Source organism: Nyctereutes procyonoides, unplaced genomic scaffold, assembly GCF_905146905.1.
Source record: "Nyctereutes procyonoides isolate TBG_1078 unplaced genomic scaffold, NYPRO_anot_genome, whole genome shotgun sequence".
In the NCBI taxonomy this organism is placed as follows: Eukaryota; Metazoa; Chordata; class Mammalia; order Carnivora; family Canidae; genus Nyctereutes; species Nyctereutes procyonoides.
In genome coordinates this window covers 27,668,602-27,690,051 of record NW_026575126.1, presented here as the reverse complement: position 1 = coordinate 27,690,051, position 21,450 = coordinate 27,668,602, and the positions used below count along the sequence as shown (strand labels likewise).

Here is a 21,450-nt window from a genome sequence, read left to right as displayed (position 1 = left end):
AAGTTAAAAAAATAAGAGTAAAGTTTTCAAATTTCATTGAGATACCTAGAGTATATAAGAATGAATTTTAAGGAACTGTTATTTACCTAATATTTAATAAACTGACTAAACACTAGATGAAAATTACATGCCCCCTGACGCCTTACCTCTCAAGATGAACATAATGTCGGGAAAGAATGTTTTTAACCAAAAACACAGTCTTGGCATTGGCCTCTGGACCCATCAATTTAGAAAAATATAATTTTGCACGAAGAAAATACCCAACGGGCCACAGCCACTCCTAAAAAAGAGGATTTAAAAGTAAAGGAAAAAAAAGAGCTGTGAATATTTATGAAGTTATTTGGAAAATAATTTCAACTGAAAACTCTGAAAAGAGAAACGAAATTCTTACAGGTCCTTGGTGATAATTGAAACCTTTAGCAAGATTGTAGTTGTCATTGTCTAAGGCATTGTCATAAATTCCACAATAAACCATATCACTGCAAAATGATTGAAATTTAGGTTAGAAAAAGATCAAATATTACATAAGAGGCATTAGAAAGATTTTTCAATAGCAAAAGTAAGAGAAATAATCAAATAATTTTGTCTTCCAAGTCTATAGAATAAGCAAGCTCATTAACTATTTAACCATAAATTAGTATATACTGGATTCAGAATTTTTTTTTACAACCTGTCTTAAAAATTAATTAATTAATAAGTAAACTCTAGGCTCAGTGTGGGGCTTGAACTCATGACCCTCAGATCGAGTCACATGTTCTACTGATTGAGCCAGCCAGCCACCTCCAGAATACTTTAACAACATGTTAGGAAATAATTAACAAATAGTTACTGGCTGATACTGAGAAATATAAAGCATTCAGGTATCTTGCCTTCAAGGAGTTAGTCTGACACTAAATATTGGTTAAAGCCAATTATCTCACTAAGCTTCTAATATATTAATGACTAAAATACACATAATTTGAATTAGTAAACATTAAAGATATAGTTTTATTATTATATGTTAGAAAGGTTGCTTTTGAAACTTCTCCATGAAGTTACTTTAAAATTAATTACAATTGGTATTTATCAGATTATAAGTACCAACCAAATAGACATAGAATATTTATACACACTTATAAACTAAACAATGTATTACAAACTTATTGTGACAGATAATTGAAGACAGTTGTTGGTCAGTTTAATGAAATTATTACTTTTCTTTTTTTCTTTTAGTGAGAGACAGAACTTGCCACATGAGTAAGCCTTAACTGTGGGTTTTAGTTTTGACTAGTGGTTCCTAATGCTTCTGAAAATTCTGGAGAACACCTCCAAATGCGGATAAGTATACACACAAAAAGTTTGCATCTCAAGACTGAAATGAGTATACAGTAAATTAGGAAAATTCTACAAAGGTGGGGGCACAATATAGAAAAGAGGGTCTATAGATTGATATAGAAAGCAACTTAATGTTGAGCATCAAGCTTTAAAAGAATACAGCAGAAGATAAACAGGAAGGTCATTAGAAACTCAAGAAAAAACAAAAGTTGGGAAAGAAATTAAAATGGCAAAATGATAAAATAAAAACAAAATCAGTTATTGGTTTAAATAAAAATAGTGGGGTAATTATATAGAAAGTATGGAAATGATTAATGGTTAGGTGAGAAAAGAGTTACATCTTCAAAGAAATAACCAAATAATGTCTAATAACAGCTGCATACATATAGTATTTAGAAAGAGGGAGAGAATGACTAGGAGTTAACAACTTGGAAAATATGGACTGTCTCTGAGAAGACAATTATGTCTACACTTCCAATGCCCATAATCATGTATTATTTTTACAATCAGAAAAAAATAAGCATTAGGAAATATTCATAACATTAGTTTTATAAGCTTAAAACTCTTCTTGATTACTAAATAAAGGACAAGCATTATGAACACTGATATTTAATGAACATACAGCTGGTATTTTTAAAAACTCTGACATAATTTTAGAGAGTTTACTGACAAGCAAAAAATTATGACTGATGCAATACAATATCAACAACATTTTTAATATTTGTACTCCAATTTACTCTAGTCAAAAGTTTTCATGCCAAGATTAAATATAATTAAATAGAATTATATATCAAATACCATATGAACAACATTCTTAATACTTATATTCTAACTTACTCTGGATCCAAAGTTTTCATGCCAAGGGGACCAAGCAGCTTTTTTTCTGCAATCTCCAGAGCTTTCCAGGCTTTCTCTGCAGTAAAGAGCTCAGGGGCCTAACGAATGTCAAAAACAAATATTCAAACTTTTAAAGATCACAAAAGAATTAGTTTCTACCCACAGTGGAACATAAACTATTCATAAACTTGGAAATGAAAACTGTTTAAAGATAGTGTGGGTCAGAATTTGTTTTCGAGTGCAGATGCCTAACCAGACCTAATGCTATGGGGCTGACCTGGAAGCACTGTTCTTGGCTTTAGGAGTTAAGAAAGCTGTTAGAGGTGATTGCTTCCTTGTGTCATTTTAACAAAGCGTTCAAGCTCCAAAAAGAAGTTGCCACAGCTACAATGAAGCAGAGCACACTTAAACCCATCTAATTCATTTTTCAGAAGATTTACAGTAGCTTCCTTTAAAAAAAAAAAAGATTTATTCACGAGAGACACACAGAGAGGCAGAGACATAGGCAGAGGGAGAAGTTCCCCACGGGACCCTGGGATCATGACCTGAGCTGAAGGCAGATGCTTAACCACTGAGCCACCCAAGCATCCCTACAATAGCTTCCTAATTTAAATGTATCTGGTAGTCATTTTTTTGCTATTGGGATCATTGTAAAATACAGAATCTTGTACTCTAACAGCATGAGTAAATTTACTTCTGATATGGAGAAGGAGAGAAAGCACTGGTGGTTAAGAATCTGCATTAATTTTAATGGTTAAATGAAATCCAATGCATACTGAAGAGTAACAAACTATAGAAATGATCCTTGAAAGTATAGTCTTTGCATACTGAACAGAAGCTAACTTTACATGCCTTTGGATTTTTTTATTCTACTATTTATAGTACCATGTTTACTTCTCTTTTTGACAAGGTAGAAACAGCTAAGCAGGCACGGAAGAGTACATGCATGCCATCTCTATTTTACTGTCCTTCTAGTTTATTTTTAGACTAAGTAGAGATAAAAGGAGTCTAGAATTCTTGGCTGGATAGATGCATTATAGCAATACAATGAAGGAAGTAGAATATAAGTTAGAAGCTACTCACATTAGTTCAACAGTCTAGATCTTTCCAACCAGTGGGTTGAGGTACTGGTCATAGCACAGGTGTGCTAAAATAGCCATGCCATCAGCTTTCAAAGCAGTGGGGCAGGGCCTGGGGCTAAGTGAAGCAGGTTCAATCTGACACAACCAATCTACTTCAGTTAGTTCAGTGTGCTGTACAAATATCTTTCTTTTCTATGTGTGCTATGATATGAAAAGTGTTGGGAAGCACTTCATTAGTCGTCATCTATTATTTTCTGTTTTTTGATACTGGATGTTGTAGGTTAAGGGTGGTATGCATAAAGCTTTATTAATTTAAAAAGACTATATTGAACTAGCTAGTAAGCAATATGCTTTTTGGCAACTAAATGAATTTGAAAACAAATGGGAATAAAGAACTAAATACACTCCATCACAACATTTTTGAAATTTGTAAATAACAATTCACTTACCACAACCATTGCTATGGTAAAATTAGGCCTGAGCTGATAGTCACACCAAGGGCTGGAAGCTCCATAACTATCTTTGTATATGCCACGCTTGTGAACCAGGTTAGGATGCTTTTCATTAAAATCTGAAGGGTCTTCTGACACATGAAATAGCTTTTCAAAGTTGTCTTGTATTTTTTTGTTCCACTCATCATATGAGATTGTCACAACCTTTCCTGAAACATGATAAAAGACTTGGCAGTTTTAAGCATTCAAGGAAATTCACATATTTACTTATAGCCAAAGAGTAATATTTAGGCAATAAATTATCCACTTCTTGAAAATGTCAGGGTTTTTTAAAGGACACCAGCCTGAAATAAAAAGATCATCTTTCATTATATTATCAGAAAGGGTTAGACTCTAGCAAATGATCCTTGATTGGTCTTTGTATCACTCTTACATGTTCGATAAAGTTATGTTTATTGTGCACTTGAAATGAGGCTAGTCTGAATTGAGAAGTGCCAGAAGTGTAAAATATATACTGAATTTCAAAGAAAATATTCCTCTCACAAAAGAATGTAAAATATCTCATGAATAATTTAATGCTGATTATATGTTGAAATAACATCTGGCATATACTGAGTTAATAAAATATAATTAATTTCACCTTTTTCTTTTCTTTCTTTCTTTCTTTCTTTTTTTCTTTCTTCTTTCTTTTTTTTTTTTTTTGATTTTATTTATTTATCCATGAGAGACACAGAAAGAGAGAGGCAGAGACACAGGCAGAGGGAGAAGCAGGCTCCATGCACGGAGCCCGACGTGGGACTCGATCCCAGGTCTCCAGGATCACACCCTAGGCTAAAGGCAGCGCTAAACCGCTGAGCCACCCTGGCTGCCCTTTTTTACTTTTTTCAATGTAAGTATTAGAAAATTTAAAATTATATATGTGGCTTAAAAATTATATATGTGGCTCAAATTATATTTCTATTGGATAGCACAGTTCTAAAAAAAAGATCTAAAGATTTCATAAGTGTTCACAAAAATGCAACTTGCTCACAGTCACATTAAGGGCAAAGAAAAGCACAATAAGGCAATAACTATGATGCTTTTCATATCTCAGTTCAAAGCTGTTGCAAAAATATGGTTAGTAACCAGTTTTGTTACAACTTTATATGAGTAAACTAACGTTTTTTCTTTCTTCTTAATCTTGAGGGTTTTCTAATATTAGTTCACTCAGTCAAATAACAATTAGGTAGGTTAGGAGTACAGACAGCATATTCAAAGTTTTTTTTTTTGTTGTTTTTAAATAAAATGAACAGCTTACCATGTCTTTTTACTCTGACTTCATGATAAGGGAAAATTCTTTTTTTGGTTAATTCCAGCAACCAGCGGACAGTAGATTTACTCAGGCCCACAATTTCCACAGCAGACCCATCTCTAAAATTAAAAGAAACTTTATTCTGTAAGTTGGAGTCACTTAAGCACTACTCACAGGGCATTCAATAAACAATTCTGATGATTTATAAAAACAACCATCTATGAAAAACCACTCACTTTATTGAAATGTATATAAGAAATGCACATATAAGAAGGCTCTCCTATTACTATTTTACCATTGCGTACCTTCTCAACACTTAAAAAAAGTTCTATGAAAAAAAAAAGTTCTATGGAGTGGAATGGTGATTACAGAGTTAAAGGAGATGGCAGCTGGAAAAGGCAGGGGTAAAGAATTGGAGAATATTCAAACAGAGTACCAGAGAAAAGATGGTAAACATGGGATATGGGACTGAAGAAAGCTAGGGAAGGTATACATAACAATTTCAAAGCCCATTTTTAAGGAAAATGGAAGGGAAGTACAAGAAGACCTAATAATGTACCAAAATAAACATGTTTTAAAAAGAATTTGCAAAGCATGTAACAACAGCTATGATTAAATGATTTTTTTCTTGATAATTCTGACTGAAGATAAAATTTGTTTTTGTTTTCAGTTGGTTAAGTATCTGACTCTTGATTTAAAAAAAATTATTTATTTTTTAAAATTTAGATTCAATTTGCCAACATATAGTATAACACCCAGTGCACATCCCAATAAGTGCCCTCCTTAATGCCTGTCACCCAGTTACCCCTTCTGCAACCCTTTGTTTCCCAGAGTTAGGAGTCTTTCATGGTTTGTTTCCCTCTCTAATTTTTCCCCATTCATTTCCCCACCTTTCCCTTATAATCCCTTTAACTATTTTGAAGATAAAATTTAGAATAAGAAAAAAGTTTCTTAGACTTGATACTGCCTTTTTAAAAAAAATTTTAAATTTAATTTTTATCTTTTTTAAAGTAGGCTCCACACTCATCATGGAGCCCCACGTGGGGCTTGAACTTATGACCTTGAGATCAAGACCTGAGCTAATATGTAGAGTCAGATTCTTAACCAACTGAGAGACCCAGGCACCCCTAGACTTGTTACGAAGTATTAAGCATTTGAAACCATAAAAAGAAATGATGGGACAAAAGAAAATAATTAGGGGGAAAAGGTTCAGAAATTAAAAGTATTTCATAAAGAACAGAATAATTGGGTATTTTCTGTATTTACAATCGATGAACATAATGAAATGTTTACAATAAAAGCATTTCAGGTTAAGAAAAGATCTTAACAACAGGGATAATGAATCATAAAACCTTCCCTTGAGGTGCTTGCAGAGAATCATCTCATGAGAACTTCTAGAAAAGAACAGACAGCTTTACTCAATGACTTGTAACAAGACAGTTGTGTATATGTATATTGTGGGAAAGGAAGGAGTGAGTGGAAGAGGAAGTAGGAGGGAGGAAGGGAGATTCTGACTGATTTTTTTTAAAAAAAAGATTATTTGAGAAAGAGTGCATGTGTGCACACATGGCAAGGAGGAAGGGCAGAGACAGAGAATCTCAAGTCAACTTGACGCTGAGCATGGGGCTCAATTCCAGGCTCAATTTACCACTCAGGAGATCATAAACTGAGCCTAAAACAAGAGTTGGACGCATAACTGACTGAACCATTCCGATGCCCCAGATTTGACTGAATTGATACGAAGGTTTCATGGTTAATAGAATAAAAGACTCCACAAGTATGTGATTTTAAAAAGGGTATTACTATATAAGCACCATACAAATAAAGCCTACCTTGGAGTGGCTGGGATTCCTCTGTTTCTAGCTCTATCACTTTCTCCCATTTTATCCATCCATGTGCCACAGTTTAAGCGATTTCCTCCATAAACAAATCCTGTTTCTTCGTCAACCCCTGCAGTTATATTAAAGCCTAAAAAAGCAAAATGAAACATTTATAAAATCTGAGAGTGATATAATAAACTAGGACAATCACTCTGGAGAGCAATGTAGTAATACTGTAAAAGTTGAAGATGTGCATATTCTAACACATAGTAATTTCTTTTCTAGATACATACTTTAGAGAAAACCTTACCTATGTGCATATGAAGATATGTATGAGGATATTCAATGCACCACTCTATTAGCAAGAAAATATATAAATTATGTATATACAATTATAAAAATTATAATTTGTAGAAATTATAGACTTTTTCATTCAAGTCAATGTAAACATTTCCTGTTAGACATAAAGATTGCTTCATTTTTTTTATGTGATTATAAGCAATGCTATAATCAGTATTATATGATAGGACTTTTTTGTGTATTTTAGATTATTTTATGGACTAGATTCCAGGAGCATAATAAATTCATGAACAAAAATATATGAATATTTTAAATCTCATAAAACATATCTGGATATCTATCTCTACATTGTTTTCCAAGAAGAATGAGTCAATTTACAATGCCATCAATAGTATGTGAATACCTCTCAAAACTAAAATGTTATTTGCTACTGTTTGTTATTTTTTTTGTTACTGTTTGTTATTGATTGAATTGTGTAAACATCCAAATTCATATGCTAAAGTCCTAACCCCAGTACATCAGAATATGACCTTATTTGGAGATTGCAATTTAAAAATTAATCACATTAAAATAAGGTCATTAGCCTGCACTCTAATCCAGTTCCACTGGTATCCTGATAAGATGAAGAAATTTGGGCACAGACAATGCACTGAAGGAAGCTGATGTGAAGATATAGGGAGAACATCGCGTAAACATGAACATGGCTATCTACAAGCCTATGAGGGAGGCTTGAACAGATCTTTGTCTCACAGCCCTAACTAAGGTCGAGTCAACCCTGTCAACGCTTTAATTTTGGACTTCAACTCTCCAGAACTGAGAAACAATATATTTTTGTCATTTAAGCTACCCAGTGTATGGTACTTTGATATGACACTCACAGCAAACTAATACACTGGGGTTTTTTTTTTCTAATAATAAATAGGCTTACAGCACTATATGCCATGCACTATTCTAAGTGCTTTAACATACATATTTCATTGAATCCTCATATCAACCTTAGGAGGTAGGTGCTATTATTATATTCCTTTTACCAATGTAGAAGAGGGAGGCAAAGAGAGGTTAAAACCTATCCAAGGGAACACAGCTAGAAAATGAGCAGAGATGGGAATTTTACCACAGCAAGTCTGCTTCTAGCATTGGTGCTTTCATTTAAGCTATACTGTCTCATGATAATTTAGTAGGGAAAAATGGAGACCCACTTTAATATGAATTTGTTTGAGTACTGGTGAGGCTGAATGCTTCTCTCATGTTTATTAATGGACTATGTATGCATGCCCTTAGGCAAACTCTTTTACCTCCTGTTCCTATTTCCTGTACTGTGAGTTAGGGATGGAAGAACTAGCCTCTGGAAATCAATCAATCAATCTTGGAGGATGTTGTAAGAGATATGGAAAGAAAACATGATCAAAGTACACATAAAAGTTTATTGCTGGGATCCCTGGGTGGCACAGCGGTTTGGCGCCTGCCTTTGGCCCAGGGCGCGATCCTGGAGACCCGGGATCGAATCCCACGTCAGGCTCCCGGTGCATGGAGCCTGCTTCTCCCTCTGCCTGTGTCTCTGCCTCTCTCTCTCTCTGTATGACTATTGTAAATAAAAAAAAAAAAAAATTTATAAAAAAAAAAAAAAGTTTATTGCTGCCTAAAAAAAGGCAATAACCAAAGAAAAGAGAAAGTAGAGTCACAACAGTTTAAGTTTTTTTAAGATAACAGTTTAAGTTTAAGATTAAGTAAAATCTTAAGAAAAAAAAAGAGAACCATAAGGACAAAAGATGAATGGATTAAAATGGAATGAATTGTTTCTTTTTTATTTGTAAAAGGCAAGCCTACAAAGTTAATAAAAGTAAATGAGACATTATCTGTGTACCTGTAGGCCAGGTAGGATTTCTGAAATAAACTACAGTGAAGGACATCATAGATAAAGTTAAGTTGGGTGCCAGACTGGGAAAAGGTTTGTGCAATATCTAAAACTGACAATGGATGAATATACAAGGGACTCCTAGAAATCAACAAGGAAAATATATAGGAATGATGAAATATAAATAAAGGCAAAGCACATGAACAATTTATAGAAAAGGAAACTTTCTTAAAAAATAATAAACAGGAATAATACTCAAATCCATCAGTAATAGAATTGCAAATAAAAACAATTACTTGTTGCTTTATACCCATGAGATTAGTGGAACATGCACATGGACACATAAGAAGCCATTTTAATTATTAGTGGGAATATAGACAGGTGAATCAGGTAGTATTTAATCAAAGAGCACAAAAGTATAGTATATGCAGCTCTGATATAGCAATGCTAAGCGAAATAAGCCAGACACAAAAGAACAAATACCCTATGATTCCATGTATATGAGGTATGTAGAACAGTCAGATTTATAGAGGCAGAAAATAGAATAGTGGTTAATAGGGTTTAGGGGAGGAAAGAATAAGGAGTTATGATTTATTGGGTACAGAGTTTCAGTGTGGGATGATGAAAAATTCTAGAGATGGAATTCTAGAGAAAAATTCTAGAGATGCAGTGGCCACTGCATACTTAAAATGGTTAAAGTTATGTACTTTATGGCAAAATGGTAAATATGTACATTTTGCCACACATACAAAATCTCCAATAGTAAAAAAACAAAAAAACCCAACAATCCAATTAGAAAATGGCAAAAGACACACATTTCGTCAAAAAGAGTTACAGATGACAAGTAAGCACAAGAACAGATGTTCAATACCATTAGCTGTTAGGGAAATGCAGATTAAAACCACAATGGGTGGTGGTATACCCAACCACCAGAACAGCTTAAAAAAAGTGATTAACATCAAATGCTGCTGTGGACATGGAGAAACTGGATCTCTCCAGTTTGCTGGTGGGACTGTAAAATGGTAAACCACTTTAGAAAATAGTTTGCAGTTTCTTATAAAAACAAATTCAGGGCAGCCCCGTGGCTCAGCGGTTTAGCGCCGCCTTCAGCCCAGGGCGTGATCCTGGAGACCCGGGATGGAGTTCCACGTCGGGCTCCCTGCATGGAGCCTGCTTCTCCCTCTGCCTATGTCTCTGCCTTTCTCTGTGTGTCTCTCATGAATAAATAACTAAAATCTTAAAAAAAAAATTCATACTTACCATATGGCCCAATCAAATACTTGGGCATTTGTCCCAGAGAAATAAAAATTTATTTTCCTACAAACACCTATATATAAATGTTCATATTAGCCTTATTTATTACATCAACCAAAAAATGGAAAAAAACAAAATGTCCTTCCACAGGTGAATGTTACATCCATGAAAGAGAATACCACTGAGCAATAAAATGGAATAAACTATTGATACATGTAATAGATTGGATGGATTTCAAAGGGAATTATGCTTAGTGAAAGAACCAATCTCAAACGGTTACATACTATATGATTCCATCTATATACATTCTTAAAATGATAAAACCACAAAGATGCATAATAGATTAGCAGTTGTCAGAGACCAGGGATTGTTGGTGTGACTCTAAAGGGGTTATCATAAGAAAGACCTTTGTGGTGACCGAACAGTTGAGTGTCTTGATTGCTGTAGTGGTTACATGAAACTATACACGGGGCAAAATTACATAGAACCACACATACATGCTCACACACAAATGAGTTAATGTAAAAATAGTTAAAACTGGGCAGCCCAGGTGGCTCAGCGGTTTAGCGCTGCCTTCAGTCCAGGGCCTGATCCTGGACACCCAGGATCAAGTCCCACGTCAGGCTCCTTGCATGGAGCTTGCTTCTCCCTCTGCCTGTGTCTCTGCTTCTCTCTGTCTCTCATGAATAAATAAATAAAATCTTTAAAAAAAATTTAAAGAAGACTCTAAAAAATAGTTAAAACTGAATATAGTCTATAGTCTAGTTAACTAGTATTAAACTAATGTCAGTTTCCTAATTTTGATATTGTACTACAGTAAGATATAGATACAGTAAGGTAAGATATCCTCATTGGGGAAGCTGGATGAAGACTTCAGGATACTCTTATATATCATTTTTGCAACTTTTTTTTTTTTTAAGTAGGCTCCATACTGGACATGGAGCCCAGGTGGGCTTGAACTCATAATCCTGAGATCAAGATCTGAGCTGAGATCAAGAATCGGGCACTTAACTGACTGAGCCCTCCAAGTGCCCCATGTTTGCAAATTTCTATCAGTCTCTAATTCTTTCAACATTAAGAAGTAAGAAAAATCTACATGCACAAAAAAGCAGTATATGTTTCAAAGGACAATAAATACACAGAATTGTATATGTATATTGTCACCCTGCATATGTCTTTGCATTACTTCCTATATGGAAAGTCTCTATAGAGTAATAAAATAAATTATCATTAGCCTTGCACTGGCCGGTGATGATAGTATGCCATAAAAATAGGAATATGATGAACTTCTAAGAGGTTAAAAAAGTATATCTATTTAACCGTGTAGACAAAACTTTTTACAAAAATAATTTTATAAGACCCTAAGTTACACAGATTGTAAATGAAACCTTAACTCTGCCACTTAGTAGTTGTGTGACTCTAAGCAAGCTACTCTGCTTCAGTCATCTTATCAACACAAATGGGAACAGTATAACTCATCCCTAGTGTTCTTGGGAGTATTAAATGGGAATAACATGGTAAAGCTGTTAGCGTAATGCCTAGCACACAGTAAGCACTCATTCGTTATTATGATCATAAACGCAATCACCAAAACTACCTTTCAAATCGACTGACAAAATATATAAAATTTTATCTTTCCTCTAGAAACTAAAACTAAACTAGTGAGATCAGGAACTATGTTAATCTCTCTCATTGGGATATTCTGAAGTTTTACACACAAATAAAATATTTGTCAAATACATGAATAATATAAAAAGTTTAATTCTACCTCATTAGTTGATCTTTACTATGTAAAGTTATGTACCTTCGTCCTTCATGTTTCGGTCTATTTGTGGACCAGCATTCCTCTCTCGGAATTGTATGCCCTGTATGTGTCTTTGCATGACTTCCTGTATTACTTCAAACAGTGGTTGATCCTGTTGGAGACATAATGGATATTAGTTGTTAGAAATTACATTTTTCTTACCTTCTCCCAAATCCCACAGCTGAAGTTTTGTGAAAACATAGATTTTTCTTTAGGAGAAGAAATGGGGATCAGGGGTGGGACTGGAGAAAAAAGGAGTTCCTATACCCCAAATCATACAGTCAGCCTCTGGCATATGAATATTTAACGTATTGTAGTTTTGACTATTCATGTCTGTGACATGAAATAGTTTATAATTTTGCTGACACATGAAAATAATTCTTGTGAATTTCTATAGTTTCCATTAGAGTGAATTGTGCAGTTAATAACTGTATCTATCTTATACAGAAATCTAAACTTTAAATTGGCATTGCTCTTCTTACTTATCCACATATATAGTAATAGGGGTAAATTACATAATAAACTGATACTTTATATAAAAACTTATTTTTTTGACAAATGTTATAATATAAAGGTAGATGAGAAGTGGAAAAAGTACAGTATCATTGAACATTACTGACTGGGAAGAAAACCACTTGGAATGTTTATTTATTCTGCACTGTTCATAAGATAAACTCTGGACTCCCTGGATTGGTCATCAGGTGCTCTACAACCTGGTTTACCCTTTCCCACCTACTCTTACTACTCTGCAGGTACCCTATACAAAAAGCCAAAATAGACTAAGCAGTATGTCCTAAACTGTGCTTCAATCTACCCTGCTCTTTACTTTTCCTTTCATCTCTGAGGTCTTCCCACAACTTCTCTCACCTCTGCTGAAATCCCACTCATCTTTTAAGGTTCAGTTTAGGTGAAATTTTTAGCTACTTATGAAGTCCTCCCTGAGAACCATCTACTAGATGATCTCTCTCCCTTTTATGCATAGCATTTCCCATACACCACTTTTTGCAATGACCATGTTATGTACACATTATCTCTTCTATCATGTTCAAAATTCTTTAAGCAAGAAGCAAGTCTTATCTCTGCAATTGCTCATAGAACCAGTAGGTGCTAAACATATACCAATATTTGAAGAATCTTTCAGATTTGGAATCTTTATTACAAACATTTTTATATCAGAAGCTAAAAGTTATTTTTAAGGAAAAAAAAATGTTTGAAGAGGATTTTTACCAGTGTGCCGGCAGACAAAGGAACAGAATCATCTGTAGGATACATTCTGGAAACTGGGCACTTGAGAATGTCTAGGCCATTTGGAACCATTTTACAGTAATCCTGAATACACTGCAGCCACCACCACACAGCATCCCGGCAATTGTATCTGGCATAAGTTCCTTCACCCAGGAGATTAGGAATGAGACCGTGTCTCAGGGTACCAGCAAATGCTAAAATTATATTCCTAAAACAACAGAATTAAGTGGATCATTTAACACGAAAACAATCACTTAAAAAGTTTAAGTCCCTTTTTGTGACTATTATTTCAGATGCATTTTCTCTCTTGTCCCTATTTCTTTGAATTTTCATGTAGAAAATGGTCATAATATGAGAGATTAAGCCTTGAATTAAAAGCTTGAAGCCTTAATCCTAGCCTTCGCTTTTTCCTTGACAACCTGTGTAGCTTACCCTCTCTGGGATAGTTTCTTCATCTATCAATTTAGGTATTGGACTAGGTGGTTTTTACGGTCCCTTATAGCTCTAGATTCTACTTTTGAAATCTGCGGTATTTCAAAATGTAGGTAAATACGACATGGACAAGAACTTTATTATTTTAAATACTAAAGCAAATACATAAGAAAACAAATGGGTAAAAGCTGACCTTGAAAATCATTATTTAAAAAACCTGACAGAGAATATTTTATCTTTTAACGTATTACTGTACTATCATATACCAAATGACAACTTTGTAAGATGGGATAGCATTTCTAAAAGAGCATGAAACTAAGAAATAACAATGGGGTTTAAAACCTAGCATTGCAATCTGTATACCCTAGGAAAAGTCATTTAAAATGTCCTAGACTAAACCATTTAGAAATTTAATTAATTTTAAGTCTCAGTTTAATGCTTTTCTCTTAAATAATAGTGCAAGAAAAGGTTTTTCTTGTATTCTGCAGTAGAATGTTAGTATGGACAGTGACATTTTCAATTAATAAAATCAGAATGGAGCAGTTGTAACCATCCAGAACAATGTCATACACTTGAAACTTGAATAAAAAGACCTCTGTCCATGAATACCTCTGCAGAAGGATGAAGTAGAACTCTCTGTGCCCACCAAATGGCTTTCCTATATGCCTCAATCTACTTTTTTAGCTAGCTGTGGCCAGGTTACTGGATTCCAAAGCAAGAATGTGAATGGAACTAGTGTATGTTAAGTGTATGGAACAGCTGTATTTTTCCCAGGCTCTTCCCTCTCTGCCAGTTGACTAGAGAGTAGTACTCAGAGGCACTAGGAGATGGTCGATCCTCAAGATGAAGGAGCCTGGATCCCTGAATCACTACATGGAAAGCTGCCTCCTGAATACCTATTTTGGACCAGAAATGAGAAATAAATTTGTGAAAAACCACTGAAATATATGAATTTATAATTTAGAGCAGCTAGCACTACCTTAACAAATACATTATTCTCTCAGAATCATATAGATCAGAGTGGGCAACTTTTTTTGCAAAGGACCAGATAGTAAATATTTTAGGCTCTGTTGGCCATATATGGTCCCAGTCTTGTGTTACTCTTTTTCAAATGACTCTTTAAAAACCATTCTTTGCACCCAGGTCATACAAAACAGGTGATTGGCCAAATTTCTCTGACCCCTGATCTAAATACTCATCTATCTAGATAGATAACATAAAACTAAGCAGCAGAAATTGTTGATAGTGTATGTAGAAATAATTGGGAGCCCAGACAACAAAATAATAATGATTTAAAAAACTAACATTTATGCAATGCTTAGCATGTGACAGATCCTAATTGTATTAGTTCATTTAATCCTCTCTAGGGGTGCCTGGTTGGCTCAGTGGCTTGAGCATGTGACTCTTGATCTTGGAGTTGTAAGTTTGAGCCCCATGCTGGGTGAAGAGATTACTCTCAAAAAAATCTTTTTTCAAAAAGATTTTATTTATTTGAGAAAGAGAGAGTGAGAGAGCAAGTGAGCACGATTGGGGGGAGGGGCAGAGGGACAAGCAGACTCCCCACTGATCAAGAAGCCAGATGCGGGGCTCCAGCCTAGGATCCTGAGATCATGACTTGAGCCAAAGTCAGACGCTTAACCAAGTGAGCCACCTGGGCAACCCCCAAATATAAAACATTAGAAAAAAAAATCCTTAGAAAAATCCTGTAAGGTAAGTACTATCAGTATTTTACAGAGTACAAAGAAGATAAATAATGTATCAGTTGGTAGTTTAGAACCAGGGTTAGAACCTGGCAGTTTGGCCCCAACCCAAGTTCTTAACCATTACACTGTGCTGAACCCTAATGTTCCATTTCCTACTTCTTAAACATAGTCAGGAGTATTTAAGGAGGAAGCAAACAGCCTCTCAAATTTCTACAGCCCTATAATGATCTCTTGAATAAGAAAAGGTCTTATTGTATTAGGTTAGCAGGGAAGAATGCAATGTGTTTCAGATGCCCACTTAGAAATCTTCAATTTAAAAAATAAATTTTTAATTTTAAAAGGACCAAAACCAGAACTTTTTTCATTTGAAGCGGCAAACTTCAGTTTTTTTCGAATGACATCAACACAAGGTATCATATAAATGCTTTTTCCGATGAAAGTTTTAATTTGTAGAGCCTTGGGCTGCAGAAGATCACCTGGAGCCCTTGTGAAAACACAGATTTCCATCTGTTACTCTACCTTCTCCATCCCTATATTCAGAAGTTCAGCATAAGGACCAAGAATTTGCATTTCTAACAAGTTCTCAGGAGATGGTGACACCACTGATTTGTAGTACTGATTTGTGCTGCTTTGAGTGGCACTGCTGTACAGCTTCACTTTTCTACCTTTGATAATTTCATTCATATTATTCTGATATTAAGAAAACACTATTTTAAGTCTAAAAGACAAACCTGGAGGTTACTAGGCCTGACAATACATAGAGGAAAACCTGATGGTATAATTCTTTCTACAGGACTCAGTCTTCATTATAGAAGGAAAAAAAATGATAGAATTCGAATTTTACCTAAAAGTTAATGAGTTCTTTTTTTTTTTTTTTAAGATTTTATTTATTTATTCATGAGAGATGCAGAGAGACAAAGAGAGGCAGAGACACAGGCAGAGGGAGAAGCAGGCTCCATGCAAGGAGCCTGATGTGGGACTCTATCCTGGACTCCAGGGATCCTGAGCCACCCAGGGATCCACCACTAATCTGAGTACTTATACTTAATTCAGGCATAGAAATTTACTCTTTAGTGAGTAGTTAACATGGTTACACATTTTTTTAGTTTTACTGAAATTAATTAGCAAATACTGAAGATAACCTGACCTGTAACATAAAGGACTAAAATTTAGTGACTTCAAGGATTTTCACTCTTTTGAAATCCTATCATCTTATGAAATGAACATGTAAAAAAAAAATACTTAAGGAAAAACATACCTCACAAATGTTACAAACAGATGGTAAGAAGGAAAGTTTGAAGAGCATGTGAAAACATTTAGATATAAACTGGCATTTCAACTTTTTAGAGATCTCCTACCTGGCCTCTAAATAGCGTCCAGTAATCAGCAGTAGACCTCTCAGTGCAATAAAAGTATCCCTTCCCCAACAGCGGAAAATACCAGAAGAAAAATGAGGTAAGCCTAACAGAAAACACAACAAAGTAATATGTTAATCTGAATAATACACATAAGGCTATGAACTCATTACCATAGGCCAGTTGTTCTAAGCTTGGGGAACAAGAATGAGGGAGTCTGCAAACCCTCTAAAATTCTGCAACATGTGTGCCCAAACCTATGCCAATATTTGTGTGATGAGGTTCCATATTCTTCTTCTTTTTAAATTTTTTAAAATTTTTTTACTACATTCTTAAGGGAATCTATGACTTCAAAGAGATTAACTATCAGGGCTAGAGGGACCCCTTGATGGCTGAGCAGGTGAGTACAAGCCTTTGGCCCAGGGCATGATCCTGAAGTCCTAGGATGGAGTCTCACAACGGGCTCTCTGCATGGAGCCTGCTTCTCCCTCTGCCTATCTCTCTCTCTCTCTCTCTCTCTCTCTCTCTCTCTCTCTCGGTTTCTGATGAATAAATTCTTTAAAAAAAAAAACAAAAAAACAATCAGGGCTAGAGAGGGATGCTTACCTAAATTGATTATAATGTGAGTCTTTATACACAGATAAACTTTCTTTTAATAAATTAAAGGTTGAAATCAGAGATCTAATATTTAACATATAAAAACATTATATATATATATATATATATATATATATATACACACACACTTTAGTAACACAAGTGTGAAAGTTTATAAACGTATAAAGTACATTCTCCAGATATGAAAGTAGACAAAGTCGAGAGAAAGCTGTGCCATATAATATTAATGATATATCTAAAAAGATTCTACCTGCAATTAGAGGCAACAAATTAATCTAGATATGAGGGGCAGCCCCGGTGGCGCAGCGGTTTGGTGCCGCCTGCAGCCCAGGGTGTGATCCTGGAGACCCGGGATTGAGTCCCACATCAGGCTCCTTGCATGGAGCCTGCTTCTCCCTCTGCCTGTCTCTGCCTCTCTCTCTCTGTGTGGGTGTGTCTCTCATGAATAAATAAATAAAATCTTTAAAAAAAATCTAGATATGAAATGATTATCTTAATGATAACCAAACATGTTTATTAACCTATTAATCTAGAGTCAAATTTTCTTTTATCTTATTTTTTTTAAAGATTTTGTTTATTTATTCATGAAAGACACAGAGAGAGAGAGGCAGAGACACAGGCAGAGGGAGAAGCAGGCTCCATGCAGGGAGCCCGATGTGGGACTCGATCCTGGGTCTCCAGGATCACACCCTGAGCCTACGGTGGCACTAAACCGCTGAGCCACCCAGGCTGCCCTAGAGTCAAATTTTAATACCAAATTTCCCATTAATTCAAGACAACTTAAGAATGTCACAGTTTGTTGGCCAGTTTTTCCAAATAAAAATAAGGACTTCAGGTGCCAAATAACTTGAACATTCTAGGTAACTGTAACCTTTAGGCACGAGATAAAAATAGGGTGACTGATGGATAAAATTTAAGTTTTACTTCTAGACTGAGTTTGATTTCTTTTTTTTTTTTAAAGATTTATTTATTTATTCAGGAAAGACAGACTGAGAGAGAAAGGCGGAGACATAGGCAGAGGGAGAAGCAGGCTCCACACCGGGAGCCTGATGTGGGACTCGATCCCGGATCCCTGGATCACAACCTGAGCTGAAGGCAGGAGCCCAACCGCTGAGCCACCCAGGCATCCCCTGAATTTGGTTTCTTATAAAACATGTCAAGGATACACTGTTATTCTCATTGGTACTAAAAACAATAATCAATGGGAAAGTAAAGGAAACTAGCATTCTACTCAAAAAAAGAGCTATGTTAAAGCAAAAATACAAGACATATTTCAGGAAGGGAAAATTAAGGACTTATATAAAATGTATACAGTATTCATTCATAACATAATCATTCATTCATAACATATCTGACATTATTGTTTGCTTGTTTTCCAGTTTGTTGAATGAATAACTGTCTCTCCCTAGTTCTCCCTAGTGGAAAATAAGATTCACAGTTACAGAAACCTTATTTGGCTTATTTACCAAACTGTAACTGTCACTGAAAATTGTAACTGGTATGTAATATAAATAATGTATATAAAAATTTACTAAATGAATGAAAAATAAAAAGCTAATTATAAGAGGTAAATTGAGAGGCAAAATAATTTGGCTAGATAAAAGAAAATTTTGGCCATTTCTAAGTATACTTCAAAATTTAAGTTTCTGCTTATTGGGTCTTCACCTTATGGAGGGTAGACATTATTTTCTAAAAAGGCTCAGAACTAAACTTCTTTTCTACATCATCTCCAAAATAATGGTATAAAATTTCCTAAATACTCTGTGTATTATTTACACATGGTTGATTATTGACATGGTTCATATGAGGTTGATGATTGTAACTTTGATGATGATGAGAACAGCAGTTAACATATATAGTATTCTATGCCACACAGACTTCCTGGTACTTTAACCCATTTAACACCTTGTATGAAATATGAATATAGATAGATTTAAGGGTGGTATTGAGCTCATATGTCCTAAAGTACAGGCAATTGGTCTTTGTTAAGATGTCAAAACTATAAAATCTCTAGCACTAATATGTAGCAATGTTTATGTTAACTTTTGACCTCTAAGAGTATAGGATTTATAGATCACTATCTTGTGATTTCTACCTTGTCATTTATTATCCAAGTCTAAAATTATAATTTTTTGTACCACTGTCACCAAAGGCTTTGGTATGCATTTTAAAATGAACCCCCAAAAACCTGTCTGCAAATCTGAGTACAGTCCTATATTTTGTTAGTATGGAGTATATAGAACACTCCCCTGCAACACTGGAAGCAAATATCAAAACTTCTATTTATATTTATCAACATATCTTTTTAGTTTCTATTTTTGTTTTATACTATACCTGATTATAAATATACTTGGTATTATCAGTATATTTATTTTGGGAGTGTTTAACAACAGCAGTGAATAATCAAGAATGTTGAGATCACTATTTTGTGTAATAGGCTTCTAAGCAGTAGGCTTTAGAACCACTTTCTGCATATCAATTTTTTTTTCCTCAATGACCCAGTTCAGTTTCATGAGTATCTGCATGGATTTAGAGGGGAAATATAAGACCAGGAGGAGATGACATAGTTGAGTGAAAATCTAAAACATGATTATGTAATTAAAACATATGATTATCCTAAATGAAAAGTTAATTTCTTTTTTAGTTGTCAGTTCTTACTAAGTCTTTTTTCTTGGTCTGGGTAGATGCAAATTTAAGGGTAAAAAGAGGAAATCACATAAGTACTATTACTGTCATCCTGCAATTTGGTACTTTTCAGTTTATCTTGGAAAGTTCTAAATTCAGTGGCCTTAAATAAATATTAAGCACTTTCTATAAATAGCTTGAAATACATTAAAAAAGAAAATAAAAGCCTGTTCTTTAGCCTATTTTGCTTACTTAGATTTGTTACTTGATTCAGGTTTTAATGCTACTTGCAGGAAAGGATGCCAAAAGAATACAGTTGAAAGCATTTGATTGCAATGAGACATATGATAAAAAATTATTTAACATTTGTTTTGTTTTGTTTTGTTTTTTACATTTGTTTTGTTTTGTAACTTGTAGAGGATCTTTCCATTATCTCTTGGTAATTTACAAGATTGAGTTAATTTCTTAAATTTGGAAAAAAGTGTAAGATTAAACATAGTAAAACAAATCTTTTTTTTTTTTAATTTTTATTTATTTATGATAGTCACAGAGAGAGAGAGAGAGAAGCAGAGACACAGTTAGAGGGAGAAGCAGGCTCCATGCACTGGAAGCCCGATGTGGGATTCGATCCCGGGTCTCCAGGATCGCGCCCTGGGCCAAAGGCAGGCGCCAAACCGCTGCGCCACCCAGGGATCCCTAGTAAAACAAATCTGATAAAAAATACGAAATGTCAAGAGTTCAAAAAAACAGAAACATGAAAAGGATTAATCAGCAACAATGAAAAACACATAAATAATGCCTGTTGCACAGTATTAATTAAATAGTAAGTACAAATATTAGTTCTACAAGTGAATATCTATGAAATTTTACTAAGCAGTCTCATAAAATTTTGGATAACATCATGAGTCTTTTTTTTATAATGATTTCCCTGTAACTTTACCTTTTTGAATAATATTGACTAACACATTTTTCACCTGTATGTGATTTCTTACCTGCAGCTAGAGACACACAACATTGCTCCTTTTCTTTTGTGATCTCATTTAGCCTATATGGTACATCCATAAGTGAAGGTGAAAGAAGTGGCAGAGAAGGGCACTTTCCTACTCCACACATTTGCACTGATCCCAGTGAAAGGTGTTTCACAAAGGTAGAACCATTCTGAACAAAGCTGTAACAAAGTGACTGAGTTTAAAATATTATTTGTAGAAATACAAAAATTTTATTTCTTTTTAAAAATTTTATTGTGTTAAAACCTGAAATCTACTCTCTTAACAGATTTTTAAGTGGACAACGCAATAATATTTACAGGCACAATATTACACAGCAGATCTCTAGAACTTACTCATCTCGCATACACTATGTTTCAGAATTTTTTAGCAGTATCATTTTAATTTGTTTCTTTCAAATAGTCTATTAGATGTGTAACAACAGTAAATATTGGCTGAAGGTTTCCAATTTGGTTA

The 21,450-nt window shown here is 34.5% G+C and overlaps 1 protein-coding gene and 1 pseudogene across 3 annotated transcripts in view; both read right to left on the bottom strand.

Moving 5' to 3' along the window:
- AGL (amylo-alpha-1, 6-glucosidase, 4-alpha-glucanotransferase) overlaps positions 1-21,450 on the bottom strand; it is a 73,366-nt gene that overhangs the window by 8,356 nt on the left and 43,560 nt on the right. For all 3 annotated transcript variants that reach the window (XM_055340229.1, XM_055340232.1, XM_055340231.1), the window contains exons 24-33: positions 20,980-21,155; positions 16,748-16,850; positions 13,237-13,462; positions 12,010-12,121; positions 6,809-6,944; positions 4,983-5,095; positions 3,683-3,894; positions 2,152-2,249; positions 392-479; positions 147-280 (exon numbers count right to left, since the gene is read on the bottom strand). In XM_055340229.1, the coding sequence (XP_055196204.1) occupies positions 147-280; positions 392-479; positions 2,152-2,249; positions 3,683-3,894; positions 4,983-5,095; positions 6,809-6,944; positions 12,010-12,121; positions 13,237-13,462; positions 16,748-16,850; positions 20,980-21,155 (1,398 nt within the window). The remainder of the gene's footprint in view (positions 1-146; positions 281-391; positions 480-2,151; positions 2,250-3,682; positions 3,895-4,982; positions 5,096-6,808; positions 6,945-12,009; positions 12,122-13,236; positions 13,463-16,747; positions 16,851-20,979; positions 21,156-21,450) is intronic.
- Positions 2,896-2,972, bottom strand: LOC129520369 (small nucleolar RNA U3; annotated as a pseudogene).